Raw genomic sequence first — 19,164 nt, 5'->3', positions numbered from 1 at the left:
AATTCTAGTGGTCATTTAAGGAAAGATTCTCTTTAGGATGAAAATTTATCATACTAATAGTAAGTTGAGTTCATGGAATAAGGATAATGGGCTGGAGAAATTATAATTATTTATATTTATTTAGTGAACACAAGGAGAGTTGAAATTCGGATAGTGCCTTATGCAGTTAGCATTTGTCTTATTTGCTTACAGTAATTGTATAGCTACATCTGTTCAGAAGCTTGAGACATTGCTATAACTCCCTCAATGTTTGTTTAGGAATATTTAAAATACCTCCACTGGTTAAAATCAGTAGAGAATGTGAAATGTGCGCTGAATCGGTGATAAAGGCATGGAAGCAGTTAGAATTTATCATGAAATCAGTAAAATTTTCAGAGAAAACATTGAGGGAATGAAGAACGAAGTGACCTTCACTGATTTGATTCAGAGAAGGGATTAGATCAAGGGAGGATATCAACAACATGGCTGACTGACTACAGTCACATTACAGTGAACTCCAAGAAAAGTGTGTATTTTAAGTGGTAATAACACAACAAAATATTATTTACTTGTGCACAATACTTACCTTGGATCTCATGTAAGTTAAAACAACAAATATTTTCTTTCATGGAAGCTTCAGAACTTTATCATGAAACTTGAATTAAATACTGAACACTAACAAGCAAGTAAACTATCAAGATTAAGCCAAGTTAAAGACTTTCAATAATCAAGCATAACACTTCACACAACTATATTATTCACTCCAAACTTATAAGCCTTTTAAGATTTAAAATAATATGAAATATAATTCATGTATTACACATCTATGAAATAACTAAATAACAGTGACGTCACCGCCAAGTCACAAACTAACAGTGATATTCCACATCATACAGCGTTGGCACACAGCTGCTTGGCCACCTGTAACTAGACCAGTGACCCAGACACCGTGTCAGCATTGTCAGCGCTGACCTACAGCAATACAGCCAGCTGCTGTACTCATACTATTGACACGGCACTTGATTGCCATTTAATCAAGAGTTTTTAGGTCTATATATTTTTGACAAACTTCTCTCATTTTTTCACTATCTGACAAAGCAGTTAATTAGCACATCTAAATCAAATAATATACAGTAATTCATTCATTTATACTCTGACAATTAAACCACAACTGGAAAGCCTACGGACAAGTAGCTGTTTCCCACATATCTTAATGATGTCACTAGAATAGCCAACTCAAAAAGAGTAGTGATGTATTAGGTTGTGTGATAGACTCCAGCTCACACCTGCTATACAGCAGAAAGTACAGAGTGAGAAGGTCACAGACGGGAGCAGTGACCCAGCAGTTGCTGACAGTGCACACAACTACTCTGCCTCAGGCACTGCCACTGCCAACTCGATATCTCACTCAATCCGACAACTGACTTCCTCTTTCTAAAATATTAACAATTTTTATTTTCAATTATTTTCCTGACATAAGTAAATAATTCTCAAAAATGTCCAAGAACAAGACTACATCCGGACCTAAATATCCCTGTGGTATTTGTAGTATAGGTGTAAAATTCTCTGGTATCTATTGTACTGGTCCCTGCAACCTATGGTACCATGCTGGATGTGTAAACATTGCTGAAAAACATTTGAAAAAAATGAATAAAGAGGAAATCGACCACTGGATATGTAAAAACTGTAATACAACATCAGCATCCCTGATTCTACCCACTAAACAGGATCACATCAAAACAAATGGTCAGTCACCAGGGCCTGCACCTAAAATTGCTGAACATGGTCATCAACATCAGGAGAAAATCTCAACAACTTCCAGCTTGGCAGAGGAGCTAGAAATGGTCAGACAAAGTGTCCAAAAATATGAAGATCTAGAAGAAACAGACATGGAAACCTCTTTGACCATAGCGGCTGAAGCTGGCAACTTCCTACTGAAGGAGAACAATAATCTCAAAAGAGACATTCAGATATTGTCAAAACAAAAATCCTCATTAGAAGATACTTTTGCAGGGTTGGAGTTGAAGCTGGAAGAAATGACTGAACAAGAAAACACATTTTTGCACAAAATAGAAACCCTGCAGGACAAATTGCATGAAACATTGGCTCAACTGGAAAAGGAAAAAACAGCACAGATTAGAATTACAAAACTTATTTGAAGAGAATGACAGAATGCAAACCTTTTCACTAGATGAACAAAAGAAAAAAATACTGGATCTTTAAAAATTAAATCAACATCTGACAAAAAAAACTAAACGTGATAGAACACAATAATTATACAGATTTAAAACTAAGTTTTAACAAGATCGAAAAGTCAGATCAATTTCAAGATACTAAAATGCTCAAAGACATAGGAACTCAAACAGTCCATGAAGAAACACCTGTCATAAACTCCAGCAGCCTCGCTCTGACAGGATTAGCTCAAGTGAAGACGAGACAAGATCGAATGGAGGATGTTGTTAAAGAACTACAAGAACAGCTTAAGACTCTAAATTTATCTAAACTCCCCAGCGCAAGTGAATTGACTCCACCAGGAATTAACACACATATATCTGGTCCAAGAACGTCAAAAACAAGACATTTTGTGCCAAAACAAGTTTTTTCTGATAGGAAAAAGACTGCTTTTAGCATCTCGCTTCAGGCAGCCAAATACAACACTAAAATTGACAGAGTTGGAGCCAGACAAACCACTTATAAAAAACTGAATGATATAACACCCCTTCCAGAACAACCTAACTATTCTACAGAAATTGACATAGTTGGAGCCAGACAAACCACTTATAAAAAACTGAATGATATAACACCCCTTCCAGAACAACCTAACTGTTCTACGGAAATTGACATAGTTGGAGCCAGACAAACCACTTATAAAAAACTGAATGATATAACACCCCTTCCAGAACAACCTGACTATTCTACAGAAATTGACATAGTTGGAGCCAGACAAACCACTTATAAAAAACTGAATGATATAACACCCCTTCCAGAACAACCTAACTATTCTACAGAAATTGACATAGTTGGAGCCAGACAAACCACTTATAAAAAACTGAATGATATAACACCCCTTCCAGAACAACCTAACTGTTCTACGGAAATTGACATAGTTGGAGCCAGACAAACCACTTATAAAAAACTGAATGATATAACACCCCTTCCAGAACAACCTGACTATTCTACAGAAATTGACATAGTTGGAGCCAGACAAACCACTTATAAAAAACTGAATGATATAACACCCCTTCCAGAACAACCTAACTGTTCTACGGAAATTGACATAGTTGGAGCCAGACAAACCACTTATAAAAAACTGAATGATATAACACCCCTTCCAGAACAACCTAACTGTTCTACGGAAATTGACATAGTTGGAGCCAGACAAACCACTCATAAAAAACTGAATGATATAACACCCCTTCCAGAACAACCTAACTGTTCTACGGAAATTGACATAGTTGGAGCCAGACAAACCACTCAGAAAAAACTGAACTGCACTCTTCATTTAACACAGATACAATACCCACCATCAACTGCAAAGATCCGTCCCAATGGTGAAGACATAGAAGCATTTTTTAATAGACACATAGAGTTTTACAAAAACATAAATAACTACTACTTCTATACTCTCACCAGACCACACTCCGTTCCTGTGCAAATCTCCTCCTCCCACTCAGAAGCTGATCCTGCAAACACTCTTGAAAATAGTTTTTTAGAAACCCTCACTCCCAAAAAAAGCAGAGAAAAACTAATCACAACCTTATTGACCAAGGAAATCAACTAAGGATACTTCATCAAAACATAGACTGCTTAGGTGGGAAAATTAACAGATTGACACACATTCTAGAACTTCATTCACCTGACCTGGTAATCTTGTCAGAGCATGGTCTTAAAGAGTACCAGCTCTCAAGTACTAGACTGCAAGGCTACAACTTAATAGGAGGCTTCTCTCGGCATACCTGCAGAAAAGGAGGTGTAGCAATTTTTTCCAGTGAAACACTAGGAAACCAAGTACACAATTTAACAACTGAGCTTGCTTGTGAACTTACGTGTGAAACTCACGTAGTACATGTGACTATTGGCAAAACCACAATATATGTAATTGGAGTCTACAGACCACCAAGTGGAAACCTTGACAATGCCCTTGACATTTTATCTAGTACTCTGGACCTTATTCCAACATGGAAATGTCCTACTATAATCATGGGTGACATTAATGTAGATGGGCTGAATCATGACTATAAAAACCAAAAACTTAAAGACATGTTGGCCAGTCATAACATCACCAGGATAGATCTCCCACCCACTAGAGTAACTCTGAACTCTAAATCATCAATTGACTTTGTCTGCTCTAACCTTGACATAGGTAAAATTGACGCTGATTTAATTATCACTGGCCTATCAGACCACAAAGCTCAGCTCTGCTCAGCTAGTATTCCGAACAAAAAATTACCTTTGCCCATTTTAACCAATAGACATTTCTCACAGAAAAACCTAGACTACTTCAAAAACCTGCTTCATTTAGAGACATGGCAAAATGTATATAACTCCCCTTCTGTGGAAGAATCCTATGAATATTTTCATGAAATACTCATTCAAACTCTTAATGCAACATGTCCACACAAAAAATCCCGCCCGAAAATAAAATCAAAATTCAAAGCAACCAATGAAGAATCTGAAAGGTTGAGAAAACATTTTCTAAGATCCCTGGAAATGGAATTAACAACTGGCCGTGAGGGTGATAAAATAGAAACAGCTATCAGAAAAAAGAACTATGACCTCTACTTGAAAAAACTGAGGAAACAGTCAACCTCAGACTTCATTAATAACTCACGTAACAAACAAAGGGCTGTTTGGGAGGTTATTAACTACGAAAAATGCAATAACAGTAAAAAGGACGAACCACTTAAACTTATAATCAATGAAAAACTGATCCAGGACCCTTTGGAAATAACTGAACACTTCAATCATTACTTTACAAAAATAGCTGACATCACTCTCTGTAACGCTAACCAGGCCATAAATAGTCAGCTAACAACATGGAAAGACTATGGCGATGTACCTGACTTCATCCCATTCTCAACCACACCGGAAGAAGTCCTTCATATACTCACATCCCTTAAATCGAAACCAGCCGGAGGTGTCGATGAAGTCTCTTCCACACTCCTAAAACACTGTAAGGATGAAATAGCAAATCCCTTATGTCACATAATTAACCTGTCGTTTTCACAAGGTGTCTTTCCTATGAAACTGAAAATTGCAAAAGTATTTCCTAAACACAAGAAAGGCAATACAACATCAGTGGAAAACTATAGACCTATATCGATTCTTCCAACGATATCAAAAGTAATTGAAAAAATCTTTCTGAATCAATTGACAGCACATCTGACTACTCAAAACATCTTGACGCCTCAACAGCATGGCTTCTTACGAGGAAGATCCACCACCACGGCTATAGTTCAACTGACAGAGTTTATTATCGACAAACTTGAAGAAGGTACAACAGTAACCGCCATGCTACTAGACTTCAGCAAGGCTTTTGATTGCCTAAACCACTCTCTACTGCTTCAAAAAGTAGGGAATATGGGCATTAGGGGAGCATCACATGACTGGCTTGCTAGCTACCTGAAAGATCGACAGCAACTAGTGGAAGTAAATTATACCAGAAACAACACATCCCATAAAGCAAGATCAACCTTACTCCCAATCACTAGAGGTGTACCTCAGGGATCTATACTTGGACCAGTGCTCTTCATATTGCTGACAAATGACCTACCAAGCTATCTTCTTGACTGGGCCCAAGCTATGTTATATGCAGATGACACCGCTCTTCTTATTGCAAAAAAAGACACAGAATCTCTTGAAATAAATTCATTTACAGCCCTGAATATGACAAAGCAATACTGCCAACATAATGACCTAGTTCTTAATGAGAGCAAAACACAACAATTAATATGGAAAGGCCGAAGAACCAATGATTACTATGGCTTACCTGAAATAATCCAAGATAATGAAGCCAAGTATCTCGGCATAACAATAGATGACAATCTCTCTTGGAACTCACACATTGATGGTCTTTGCAGCAAGCTCAACTCTAGTATCTATGCTCTTAAAAGAATAAAAAGTACTTGTAACAATGATACTACCAGGACAGCATACTTCTCTCTTTTTGAATCTCATCTGAGGTACGGACTACTTGTGTGGGGCAACTCCTCAGTAAGAAACAGGGAGCGGGTTCTGGTTCTACAAAAGAAAGCAATTCGAATTCTTGCGGGACTGACTCCTCAAGACTCATGCCGTCAGGCATTTGGAGAACTAGCGATCTTGACAGCTGTCTCACTCTACATCTGCGAGACCATCTGCTTCACAATAGCTCAGAAACCTGACCAGCTAGGTGACACACACAGCTATGACACCAGAAACGCCTGTGACTATGCCCTCCCCACACACCACCTGACCCTATTTGAAAAGAAACCTACATACATGGGGAGAAAACTTTTCAATCATCTTCCAGAGGACCTCAAGAGACGCAGAGATGAGAAGTACTTCAAGACAGCACTCAAGGCCTGGCTGCTGCAGAAACCATATTACACTCTAGAAGAATTTTTAAATACCTGATTGTACAACTAAATTATATTGACACAATTCTGTACTCCATGTATACGAATAAAGATTTCTGTATTCTGTATTCTGTATTCTGTAGAAAGTTAAAGAAGCAGATTACTTGGTTTGGTGCAATAAATTATTGCCTTTAACAAAGACGTCACAGGAGGAACGCTTCATGTTAAAAGACACTTTTTTAAACTGATGTTTATTTGACTTATAGTAGTAATGAATTCTGAGCATTGCGCATCCAGAATCCCAAAATGTGTACATCTCTATAAGGAGGAAGATTAGATGTCTAAATAAAACAAGAAGATATTTATTTATTTAATGGCATATTTAAGTATGGTAAAGAAAGTCCTACCTGTTTTTATTATAACTGAACAGATAAAGTTCACCAGTTAGTTATTTCAGAATAATTAGCTGATCCAAATTTTGAAATTGCTGTGTTATTATGATGTAACAGATGATTCTTTCAATGTTTTAGTTTTGTATTTAAATTTTGTGGTTACTTACTTATTCTTTGTATGTATTATATATAATGTATGTATGAATATATTTACACCAATCAGAGAATTACTAGAGGTACAGTACAGCACTCTGATTAAACTTACTGTTCAGTTCATCCCACTTCGTTTATACTGATCTGGAACCAAAATAAAACAAACTGTACTACAGACTGTATGAACTAACATGATGCTCACCTTATTTTTCTTAGTCTCTTTCTCTGAGTCATCCTTTTCCCGTAGCGGCACCGGCTCCTCCTCGCCTTCCTTGGTATCATCCAGGCTGAAGCTGACTGAGGAGGTTTTCTTGCGGCGATCTACATCCAGTGGCTGGATGGGTACTGGTGGCACGAAGTCATCTCCCAGCAGCACGTCTGCATCTGAGTACACAGACTTGCGTGGGAGCTGCGGTACCACAGGCGGCTCATCTCGGATGTCAATACCTGAGTCGTGACAGGAAAGCTTTACCAGCAGTCCTTCACTGTTCCGCCGGTTGTTGTCCATAACTGTAAATTTATAAAAAATAATCTGATTTGGTAATTTACTCAATATGTAGGATGATTTTGAATTTACACTTATTTAAACCTTCTATGAACATAATATAAGGAGTAAAGAAAAATATATTCTCCATGAGAAATTGATATACAAACACACCTCTTTTTGATACTAATCTTCATTCCTAAATACATTTTCATACAGTAATTAAATAGTAAGAAGATTTTGAACAAGGGTCTGGGGTTTGTTCATAAGTTCAAAATTTGATTCTAACCATATGAAATAATTTCTAATTCACCTTTAAAATGGCTTTGGGGTTACTACCTTTTAATTGTTCCATTTCAGACCAGATCAAACCACTTCTAAAATTGCTATTGTTTTGTGGTATACTGATCTTATTGTGAAGAGCCATCTACAATCTAGAGATTTTAAACTGAAACTAAGATTATATGACATCAACATGACTGAGGGTGGCTCTCCACAGTAAGGCCAAAATATCTCAAGACATTAACAGTTTTGGCAAGTTTTATGTGATGCGTGCACCAGAAAACTCCACCATAAGGTATTCAATACACCAGCTGTGTCTAAGCCTAAGAAGTGATATTTTAAAGTTGCTGCTCTTTTAAGTGCTTTTTTGGGAGAGCTGATCAACGAGCAGTCTTAAAGTTGGACTTTGGATCTGATTACCAGTGTATTTTTGTAAGCAGTTTACCTATGGTTAACAATATTGACTGCAGCAAGAAGATGAAACTAGTTGAAGAGAAACCATATGGGACTTCCTAATTGCCTGGTGAAATAGCATGCCGATTTCAAAATATAAGTAGGCTTTTTTACTATTTAGCTATTCAGTCCTTTGATAAGGCTTATTATCATTTTAAAGGCTGTTAAAGAATATAATGAACTATCTATTGACTGTCAAATTGACCATAAGGGTGAATCAGTTGTTTCGATGACAATGTTTCGATATTCCATTGGCGTGACGACCTGCTTCCAATTCCTCTTTTCCCATCACAATATTTCCCAACTGTGCAGGAGTTCAACAGTTGGGACAGAATTTGTTATCTGGTTGCTGTATTATATCCCACATAATGTTTAACAGCTTTGTTAAATATCCTAGTCCCACCAATTTAAGGCAGCGCCCTAACTGGATGGCAAGAGTGAAGCGACCGAGGGCGATGGACACTGCTGTTGGTGGCAAAATTTGTGTCCACGCTGAGCAGCATGACATTACCTGACGAAGACTTAGACAGCTGTGTGGATGCCACTCAGTCGCGTCGCTGTTGTAGCACTAAATACAAACCTGTTTGTATCTTGAAGCATTTGAAGTGTGACCGACAATCGTGACGGTTCCTTTTGCTGCACTGCTAGGACATTCTCATTACTTACCATGTGTTTTTATCTGTCACTCTTTCCATCCAGCTAGGACATCACCTTATATCCAAACTATTCAAGTCAGTTTAATTTACAGACAGAATAATATTAAGTCTAGAACAGTTATATATAAGAGCAATATAATTAAAATTTTTATTAAATTCTGTTTTTATATCAATTAAACTATTTTAAATCTGAGATTAAGGAAAAGACAAAATAAATATAACAGAAACAGCAAAATAAACTAGTAACATAAAGTAACCAACAAGAGAAGTACATAATTAATTGAAAGCCAGGGTGTGAAAAATGTTATTTGATACAAGGTACACGTTTATGTGGCATCCAAGCAGCATAGAGTATGTTACTATAATGAAAGTGATATGTGTAGTGAGGTTTGGTCTAAGACAGGTACAGTACTGACCCTGAGTATCAGAGACACTAGCACTCTGCTCCTCTAGGGACCGAACTTTGCTAGGAACTGCCCAGTGATGGTCCAGCGAGGACTTCCTCCTCTCCTCCAGGGACCTGATCAAGGCTGCTCCCTCCAGTTTGGGTGCTGGAGCCTCACTCTCAGTCTCCTGTAACACAAAAGATATTATCTATGTAACTTTATAGAAACATTAACATTGAGGACATGAAACAGCATAAATATATTTTTGTTTAAATTTTTATATGTTACCACGTAACAGTAAATACCTCTGGTAATTGGGAAGATATCATGATGATAGTACATTTTTTAAACATGCCTATACTAAATTAAAATAAAGTATAATGTGCAATTTGTATGAATAAAACCAATAAAATTTTGGAAACTTTATATAAAAAACATTGAACACTAAACATTAAATAGAAATAGTCAGTAAACAATAAAACTCTAAACATAAAATATTACAATTATTATAAATCTATTGTTTTCCAGTAAATAACTAATCTCTATACATAAAAAGGAAAGTCCTAACTAACTCACTCGTCACTAATTCTCCAACATCTCAATATCTCAACAAGTTAAAATTTTACATATGTCTAATAATTTCAATATAAAAACTAAAGTATCTTCAAGAAGATGAAACATCCATAGAGGTTGAAATGGGGTTGTAACCCTTAGAAGAACAATATTTTGGTTTTCAACTTCTCAATTTTCTAGAAAGATGAAATTTGACAAACACGTGTTTTATGCTCTCACCAGAAAATGAAATATTTATTATGAAAATAAACCAACCATAGGAGTTGAAATAAGGGTAGAAACCCCTAGAAGAACTGTATATTTTTTCAACCTCAATGGCCTAGAAAATGAAATCTGACACATGCATGGCTCATGCTCTTAACAGAAAGATATTTCTTGTAGATTAATCATCTATATGAGCTGAAACGTGGTTGTAACACCCAGAAGAACTATATTTTGTTTTTTAATGGCCTGCTATCCTATAAATGTGTAATTTAACACACATATGTATTATGTTTCAAAAAACTTCTGCTTTTGCGTTCCGAAAATATCTCAGATCCAAAGTACATTAATATGGTTTAAAGTAGTAACCGCTTTTAGACTAAATTAGATTTTACAGACCAGCGTGTATATATATTTTATTGAGAAGCAATGCAAATGTTACTGAAATTAGATTACAATGACTGGAAGTAGATGCTTTTTGATGTTTTCAGACCAACATATATTTTTTGATTTGGGCAACAATACAAACGCTACTAATATCACTATAAATAACTTAGACCAGTAGTAGATTAAAATCACCATTAGACTTCTTAGGATGATTATGTATATATATTTCTGATAATTGCAACAGGGCTAACTCTAGTATTGTGTGTAAAACATAACTGATTCAAAACAAAAATGACTCTTTACATACTAAACCTGAAATAAAAGCCAGTGACAGTTTTGTTTAACTTCTGAACCTCTTAACAATGAAGACTGAAATAATATGTACTTACTTACGTCAACTTCCGATCCAAAATGATCATAGGAGCTCATCATATTACATCATAAGTGCTTTCACTAAGATTACTACGGACTTATTATTTCTCAACTCTGGTCTAAAATACTCTTAGTTCAAGTGTTACTGATGTTGTCCTTGATACTGTATTCATTAAAATATTAAGGACTTTGAAGAGAAATTTGTGAATTTCATTGGTATAGACCTTATAAAGGATAGACCTATGACACACTTCTTACTCAAATGACCCGCGGACATTGTGTTCATAGCTGTGGGTAACTGCTAGTTTATTTATCGTATAAAACACTTCTCTAGCCAACTCAATCTTAAAAAAACCCTTTGAAAAATTGATAGCTTATATAATTACATAAATTCAGACCATCTATTATTCACAGCAACTTTTAGCAAACTAATTAAATACAAGTCTATTATGCTTAAAAGTCTCTGAGAATAATAGTTGAATCCTGGTTTAAACACAGTATTTTCACACATAGCACATCCTTTAGTGTGACAATAGTATTAATTTTGACATTTACTCAGTAATTACCTATCAGCCCAGATAGCAGTCTGCTCATACTGACACATGGTTACTACGCAGTCGTTTTTACTGTTAGTTTCACTCATTGTTGTTTCAAAAGAACTCTACCAATTAGTTACAAAGCTTTGCATATAATACTATTGCATAACATAGTTTATAAGCCAGCTTATTCTTCTTCATCCGAATAAAAAATATGTAATGCCCAATATTTATTAAGCTTATTGTTCTATTAAATATTTATATAATTTGACCTATATTCATTTTGTCATTCTATATTTTTATTTCTTTAAAGGCAGTGTTTAATATAATTTTTATTCTATTTTATGTTTTTGTCCCCTCCCACCACAATATTCTCCTAATTATTACTAATTATCAAAAGGTTGGAATGCAAGTTATTCAAATAACTATTCAATAAAATTGAATTCTGATGGTCATACTGCCTATTTATTGTGCTAAATAACTGAAATGTATTGAGCAAGTTCTATATAATGAACATGGTGTTAATTAGATTTCACTTCAGCTTTTATCCTTCTTAACTATATAATACAAGAAATTGAACTAATCCAGTGAATATTTGTAAATCTGGTGTGTCCGTAGTTTTAATTTATATCTGTATACAACTGGCATGTCACTGGTATATATGGAATATTTATATTCATTGCCATTAATTAATACATGTTTCATTTGAATTTAATTTATTTCTATATTTCTTTTTTCTATATGGAACTGTTCATGCAAAAATAATACTAATATTTTCACGGTTGATACAATTAATTTACATTGTATAATTTAAATATCCTTTCAAATTCTACTTCCATTAGCTTTAATTCACCATGATCTAACTAATAAACCAAGCAAAAAATCTTTTTAATACATTTTTTAAGTTGGTTTCAAATTCAATAAGAAAATTAGTTTTAGAATAATGCTTATTTTGCAATTAATTGTGTCCAAAAGTATAGAAAAAAATCACTTTATGAAAACAAAGTGGACAAGAACATTTTGATTTTAGTTTGGGTATTTTACATTTTGTTAATAAGTGTATCATTATAAGAAGTTTGTGTCTTTCAATAAAAACACAAAAAGATAAATTAAAATGTATATATGATTTAACATCAATATTTTATATATTTATACTAGAAAAAAATTAATCATCAACTTTCCAGGCATAACAGTTGTTTCTGGATTATGAAATGAAACATACAATTTTATATAAATTTTTAATTGAACTGAAAATGGAGAGTTTATATTGGTAATATCCATATACCAAAAAACGTAGCAACCAGTTCATGTGGAAAGCTCCATGGTTCCCTAACAAGTAGAGAAACTGCTAATTTGAGTTTACATTTTGAATTACCTGCAATTCAACCTTTAGAAATATATAGGAAATTAAGATCTGGAACAAACCTGTTTTTCACTGTGTGTTGTGAGGTTTGTTGGTGTGACTAGTTCGCGGTCAAATGCCTTGGGGAAAGCATCTCCTTCTCTCGGCACACTACATGAACATAGGCTACCATTCTCTTCTTCTTCCTCATCCTCGGTTGATGATCTATCAACAATTATTGTTTCTGTCAGTTAATATAAAATATAATTTTACTCTCACTATTTTTCTATGATAAAATTACCAACTATTGTTTCAAAGTTAAAATCAGGTTTCTATTAACAATCAATGCTTTTAGGATTATAGTGTATCTAAAGTGTGTACAGTACCATTGCTACTTTAAATATAAATACTTGAAACAGTAAGTAAGTAAGTACAGTAAGTAAAACAGTAGTTTCTACTCCAGGTTTCTTGACACAATATGCAGTATGACATACTACAAGAATAAATCAAATAACTCATGTTATCAGTAATTATCAAAGGTTTTGTTCATATCTACACTGGTTACAGAAAACAAAACACTGCCTAACAGTAGTTAATACTCACCTAAGCTCTGGAAATGTCTCATCCTTCGCTAGTAGGGAGTCTTCCCTGGCAGAGGGAGAGTGGTGAGGATCTCCACTGTCCATAGAGTCGCCCTGATTAGTAGTCAGCAGTGTCCCACTACTACCTTCTCCCTCTGTCTCCTCTCCTCCAGGGAATGGCTCCTTTAGATAGTACACTTCTGGTTTAGGCCAGTCCGGTCTACAACAAAACAGGATGACCATGGCAATCATTATCAGAGGAACTAAAGTAGTATCTGATTAAATATTCTGAAAGCACACAACAACCATGTAGACTATGATTAATGTGCAAGACAATAACAAACCTGAACTGGTCATGTGAACCGACTCGCATGTGGGCGATATCGTGGTAGATGGCAACATTGACCACATACTCCATGGGAGCAATGACCCCGTATGACTCTGGTCCGTGTTCTATCACCAGAGGGTCAGAGACGTTGGGGTCAAACATGACTGCGTTGGATGTCACAAGCAACACCCCACTCACAACCCCCTGCAACAACAGTGTTCTCAGAAGTTGAGGTTGAATACTAGTGTGGATTGTATATGACAGATATTTTAAAATACCAAGTAAGACTAGGCAAGATTTAACTTTAGAAGAAAGAGCTGAGCTGAATTTTTCTGTTTTTCAGAAATGTCTACTTGGTGGACCCAAAGTGAAAAAGTGGATAGCACACGTATATACATGCACTTTTGTATTCCTCTTTGTGTGTAAATTGCCAAGAACATAAAAATAATCTGATTTTAATTACAATTTTAATACACATGTTGATGTAACAAAAATATTGTAGTTAAAGTTTTCACTTAAAAATGAAATTCTTTGTGAGATAATTATTAAAAGATATCAACGATTATATTTACAAACTACATCTACGGGAAAATTTATATAAACAAATGTAAAAATGAATTTCCACTGTAGGTAAAAATACAGAGTTAAAACATTGTACAAGGTTATATAGGGCTTAATATATTTTAGATATGATAACAACAATTAAAATAAATATTATACTTGTATTTTCATGAAAACACTGAATTCATGGGGTTAGCTACATTACATAAACAATTTCAACCAAACAATGGATGTCAGAACAAAATTAATTAATTTATAACTGAGTATAATGCACTGTACCTGTCCGTCGGTGATGTGCCGCACGTTGATTTTGAGGAACCGTTGGTGTGACGGATCAGGGGTGGGGGACAGAGGGGTGCGTACTCTCTCCGCATGTCCAGGCTTGGGGGATGTTAGCCTCAGCTTTTCTAGCATGTCTACAAAACATAAAATAGATCATATTATTGTCATACATTAATATGAGATAAATTATGTATAGAAAGAGTGCCCTGTATAACCTAGTTACTAAGGTCAACAAATTGGCCCTTTAAAAGGGTAATTATTTGATAGTCCAGCAACAAGAGTAACTAGATTAAATGCCTAAAATCTGATAGTTCTGATTAACATAGTTTAATCTGGACAACTATACATCTCTAGTTGAACCCGTACTGACAGGGATTGCTGGGGGGTAGAGGGGTTGTGGCATATCATGTATTATAGCTGGTGAGGTACTGCCAGTTGGTATTGTGGCTTACATCTAGTGAGGTATTGTTAGTTAATATTGTGTAGTACATCTAGTTAGGTATTTTTAGTTAATAATGTGTAATACAAATAGTGAGGTATTGCCAGTTACTATTGTGTAGTACATCTAGTTAGGTATTTTTAGTTAATAATGTGTAATACAAATAGTGAGGCATTGTCAGTTACTATTGTGTAGTACATCTAGTTAGGTATTGTTAATTAAAAATGTGTAATACAGCTAGTGAGATTTTGTAAGTTATACCTAGTATTTTATATGATCACCCCAGAGATAATTTGAAGAGTTCTTAAAACACAGTAATGATGTCTAGTGCTCTTAGATTAACATCATGTATTTCAGTTGTTGATCATGATTACTGATGATTTTAATTATAATTTATTTCCCAAATCATTAACATTTTGACAGTACACAGTAAGATGTCCACTGATTTCTACTATTATTTTGATTACTTTTCAATTATTGGTACTCTGAGTTCATATTTGATAGTGAGATCACTTCCACCACCCCTTCATTAACTATTAAGTTCATATATAGGGGATTTCTAGGTTTTAAATTAGATCTCCCAAATATAGTAAAATATAGAGATATATCAATTTAAATACTGGAAAGAATTATATTTTTGGAAGAAACAAAACAAAATTGTATTATTATTACAGCTAGTAAGATATATTACTCTGTAATACAGGTAGAAAAGTGTTCTTAGCTAACACTTGTGAATTTTAAGACAACAGCATTTATATTTTGGAGTGTTCAGAAAATCATTTTTGTTATTTAATTTTTAGGGCACTGTCTAAGTGTTAAATGACTCCATAATCGTGTTAGTTTTGCCACTATTATTCAAAGTCAAAGTCAAAGTCAAAAATATCCTTATTACATATAATCAAGATAAGTATAGTGTCACAATAACAATGAATTGTTGCGAAATTCATTTTTAGAATTTATAATTAAAAGAATTCATTTATGGTATAAAAAAGTCACTCTTGTAGCCATTTCTTCACACCTCTGGTAAAGAGTTGCTTGTTGCTTTCCTGCAGTACATTCAGCAAGGCGTTCCAAATCTTGGCACAAATATAGTTTATTTTCTTTTCTGTGAAACTAAGGCAATGCACAGATAAGCAGTGGTTGTTTGCGTGTCTGGTGTTTGTAATGGTGAATTTGCAATCGACTTCTAGCTGTTTCCAGTCCCTTAATGTGGACGTGGACTATTGCCTCCAAGATGTACAAATTGACCACTGTGAGAATCTTTGATTCTTGAAAGGCTCCTCTACAGGTTTCTCAAGGGCTGCAGATTATACAGAATCCTATTTGCCTGTTTTTGTAGAACAAGAATGCGCTGCATGTTTCCAACTGTAGTGCTGCCATAGACTGCAATCCCTTATCGAAGGTGTGTGACTCAAACAATGCCTGATACTCTATTTTAGTTGTCATCATCATTTACATTCTTCATTCGTCTTATTATAAACATAATTGTTTTCACAGTTGCCATGTTGATCATTGTATTGCCATGTTTATATAACTAAGTTCATCAGTTCTTGGCCCACCAAAGAATAGTACTGTGTCATTGCATACATAAACATTACACTGTAGTCTTGCATGTACGATAAGAAGTTATTTATGAATAGTATGAAAAAAACAGGACCCGTGACCGACCCATGTGGAAATCCTCGTGGGATTTATCTAAGTTTCGAATTGAATTTTTCTGTTTTTCACTTTATTACATGTGATAATTCAACCAGTTGGCTTCTGTTGATTAGGTAGCTGGAGAACCATGACTTTGCAGTTCACATATTTTTAGGGTGGTTAATTTGTTTAGTAAGTAGTCATGGTCAGGCAATCAAAAGCTTTGCTGTAGTCGGAGGATACAGTAGTTGATGTATTTCCTTCTTCTTGTTGATCTAGTAGAAAGTCTATTAGGTTAATTAGTGCTGTGTTGTGGATTTTACAATCAGGAAGTTGTGTTGATGCTCAGTCAGCAGTTTATATAGTGAAAGGTATTCGAATAACCTGACTATAAGTTTTTATATTATTTTAGATAAGGTGGGTACTAATGATATGAGTCAATAGTTAGCTATTAGGGTACAGTGTCATTTTAAAATTGTATGTATACTTTGGCTATTTTCTGTAATGAGAGGAAGATTTCTGAACTAGAGGACTTGGTTTTAATAGTATATAGCCTGTATGAACAAAGACATTTTTCAAAAGAGATCTATTATTGGAAAAATTAGTCCTACTTTTAAACTTTTATGCCAGTTACTGAAAGCTTTAGGAATATTTGATCCAGAGAAGAAAAAATAATATAATTTCAAGCTTAATTTAAACAGACATTGCTGCTAGGCAAAATCTGTTCGAAAATGCACAATTTATAAAATTAACGCACCATTTACATTAAAGGTACTGAAGTCAGTTGAATACGTATATTCTAGATACATCCCTAGAGAGGGAGTCGGTAATGAACTCCACTTGTATGGCTATCCCTGAGGAAATTTAGGACAGCCAGTTTGATACATTGTATAAATATTGTAACAATTTATTAACTATACCTTAAGCAGTCTGCTTTTAGTTAATTGAACAGTTCTGATAATTTTATTTTCTATACTTAATTTAAGCATATATTACAATTTTAATTATTCCGTATTCATATAACTAGAAATTTAAATAATCTCTCTCACATGTATTTAAAAGAAAAGCCTTTCATGTGAGAGACAGTTTCTCATCTTCTGAGAATTCTATCGTAGAACAGTCTAATACTACCAGATATTACATTAAACAGCCGTTATAATATAAAACATTCTTTAAAACACTATTAAATTTAAAAATTTAATAAAATCCATCCAAAGTTTGATTTATACCAACACGAATGTTTGGAATTTACTCCATACATATATTTTTACAATAATATATTTATAATATACAACAAATATTTTTTCAAAGAAATAATAAGTTTCTTGATTGGTTTTGGTTTACCATGTTATTCAAATTATGTAGCTTAGAGCTAATTTTTATTGTTCACTTTGTAACATATAAAAATATATGTGAAATATTTCAGTAATATTTTCAAAACTAACTTCAGAAATGAATTTTCAAAGCAAGCAAACTTTTATTACAGCAGAATACCGTTCGTAACTAATCCACAACTAACATAACTGACAAGACAGCCAATCGTAATGAGTTTGTTGTGTTGTTGTAATAAGCTTGCATTAAACACCTTATGTATAAAGTCTTTATGTATTACTTGATTTTGGGACAAATTAGATTAACTATTTCTTAAACAGTTTGAAATCTATATGGTATATTTTCACTTTCTCTTATCCCTCACATACAAAATATCAATTACATGAAATGAAACTGAAACGATAAAATAAATTCTCCTTCATTATACTGTAATTGCTAGACTAGTAGTATAAAGACAAAAAGATGAAAACAAACTGAAGGTAATTTTGAAATTTCAAAGACCACAAAAGATGAACAAGAACAGTGGTGAAACTGTGACAACTAACCGTTTAGTGGCCAATTATAAGAGTGGTGTTAACCCGAACAATTGTGGTAGAACAAACATTGACATAGCTTTTGAAACATGAGTGTTGGTGATGTGCTGCAGACCAGAAATAATTGCCAGTACTGTGCCTGTCACACGATGGGATTGGTAAACTTGACAACAGAGTTGCTGCTGCTGATTGAACATTTAGTCAAGTTTTCCTTGGTTTGTGAAAACTTAGTTAATACATTACAGCCGTTTAAATAGTTTAAAATGACAGTTCTTGAACTCCTTTACATTTAATCTGTACAAATGGTCACATTTGTAATATTTGCTCCCATGTCCTAATAGATATTACAAATAGACTGTTTAGGTTGTTTAAAATGTATATATGGAAAGCAATACAATTTTGAAGCACAATAAATTATTGTTGTGTCATTCATGAGTAAAAAGGCTTTTCTATTCTTCACACAAATAACTTATATAAAGTAAACTTTTGTTTTTGTTAACTATTAAGCATTTAGACACCAAGTTATTAACTATAACTTAATTTATCTGTATTATCTACTTTATTCAATTATTATTAGGGCCAAAGAGTAATTTGAAATATTATAAACAATATTTTTAACAGTAAAATTACAACTTTAAAAATTAATACAGTAATAAAAAATTAACTAAATTACAAAACTTGATACGAATAAGACTGTGTTCTCCTAAAAGTACATAA

The 19,164-nt window shown here is 34.1% G+C and overlaps 1 protein-coding gene across 11 annotated transcripts in view; it reads right to left on the bottom strand.

The window, feature by feature from the left end:
- LOC124359309 (TLD domain-containing protein 2) overlaps positions 1–19,164 on the bottom strand; it is a 498,415-nt gene that overhangs the window by 107,268 nt on the left and 371,983 nt on the right. For all 11 annotated transcript variants that reach the window (XM_046811944.1, XM_046811946.1, XM_046811947.1 and 8 more), the window contains 6 exons: positions 14,503–14,639; positions 13,679–13,866; positions 13,357–13,554; positions 12,837–12,978; positions 9,373–9,529; positions 7,284–7,591 (listed from right to left, as the gene is read on the bottom strand). In XM_046811944.1, the coding sequence (XP_046667900.1) occupies positions 7,284–7,591; positions 9,373–9,529; positions 12,837–12,978; positions 13,357–13,554; positions 13,679–13,866; positions 14,503–14,639 (1,130 nt within the window). The remainder of the gene's footprint in view (positions 1–7,283; positions 7,592–9,372; positions 9,530–12,836; positions 12,979–13,356; positions 13,555–13,678; positions 13,867–14,502; positions 14,640–19,164) is intronic.

The sequence above is a fragment of the Homalodisca vitripennis genome, chromosome 4, assembly GCF_021130785.1.
Source record: "Homalodisca vitripennis isolate AUS2020 chromosome 4, UT_GWSS_2.1, whole genome shotgun sequence".
NCBI lineage: Eukaryota > Metazoa > Arthropoda > Insecta > Hemiptera > Cicadellidae > Homalodisca > Homalodisca vitripennis.
The sequence above is the reverse complement of the archived record's forward strand: the minus strand, read 5'-3'. Positions and strand labels throughout refer to the sequence as shown.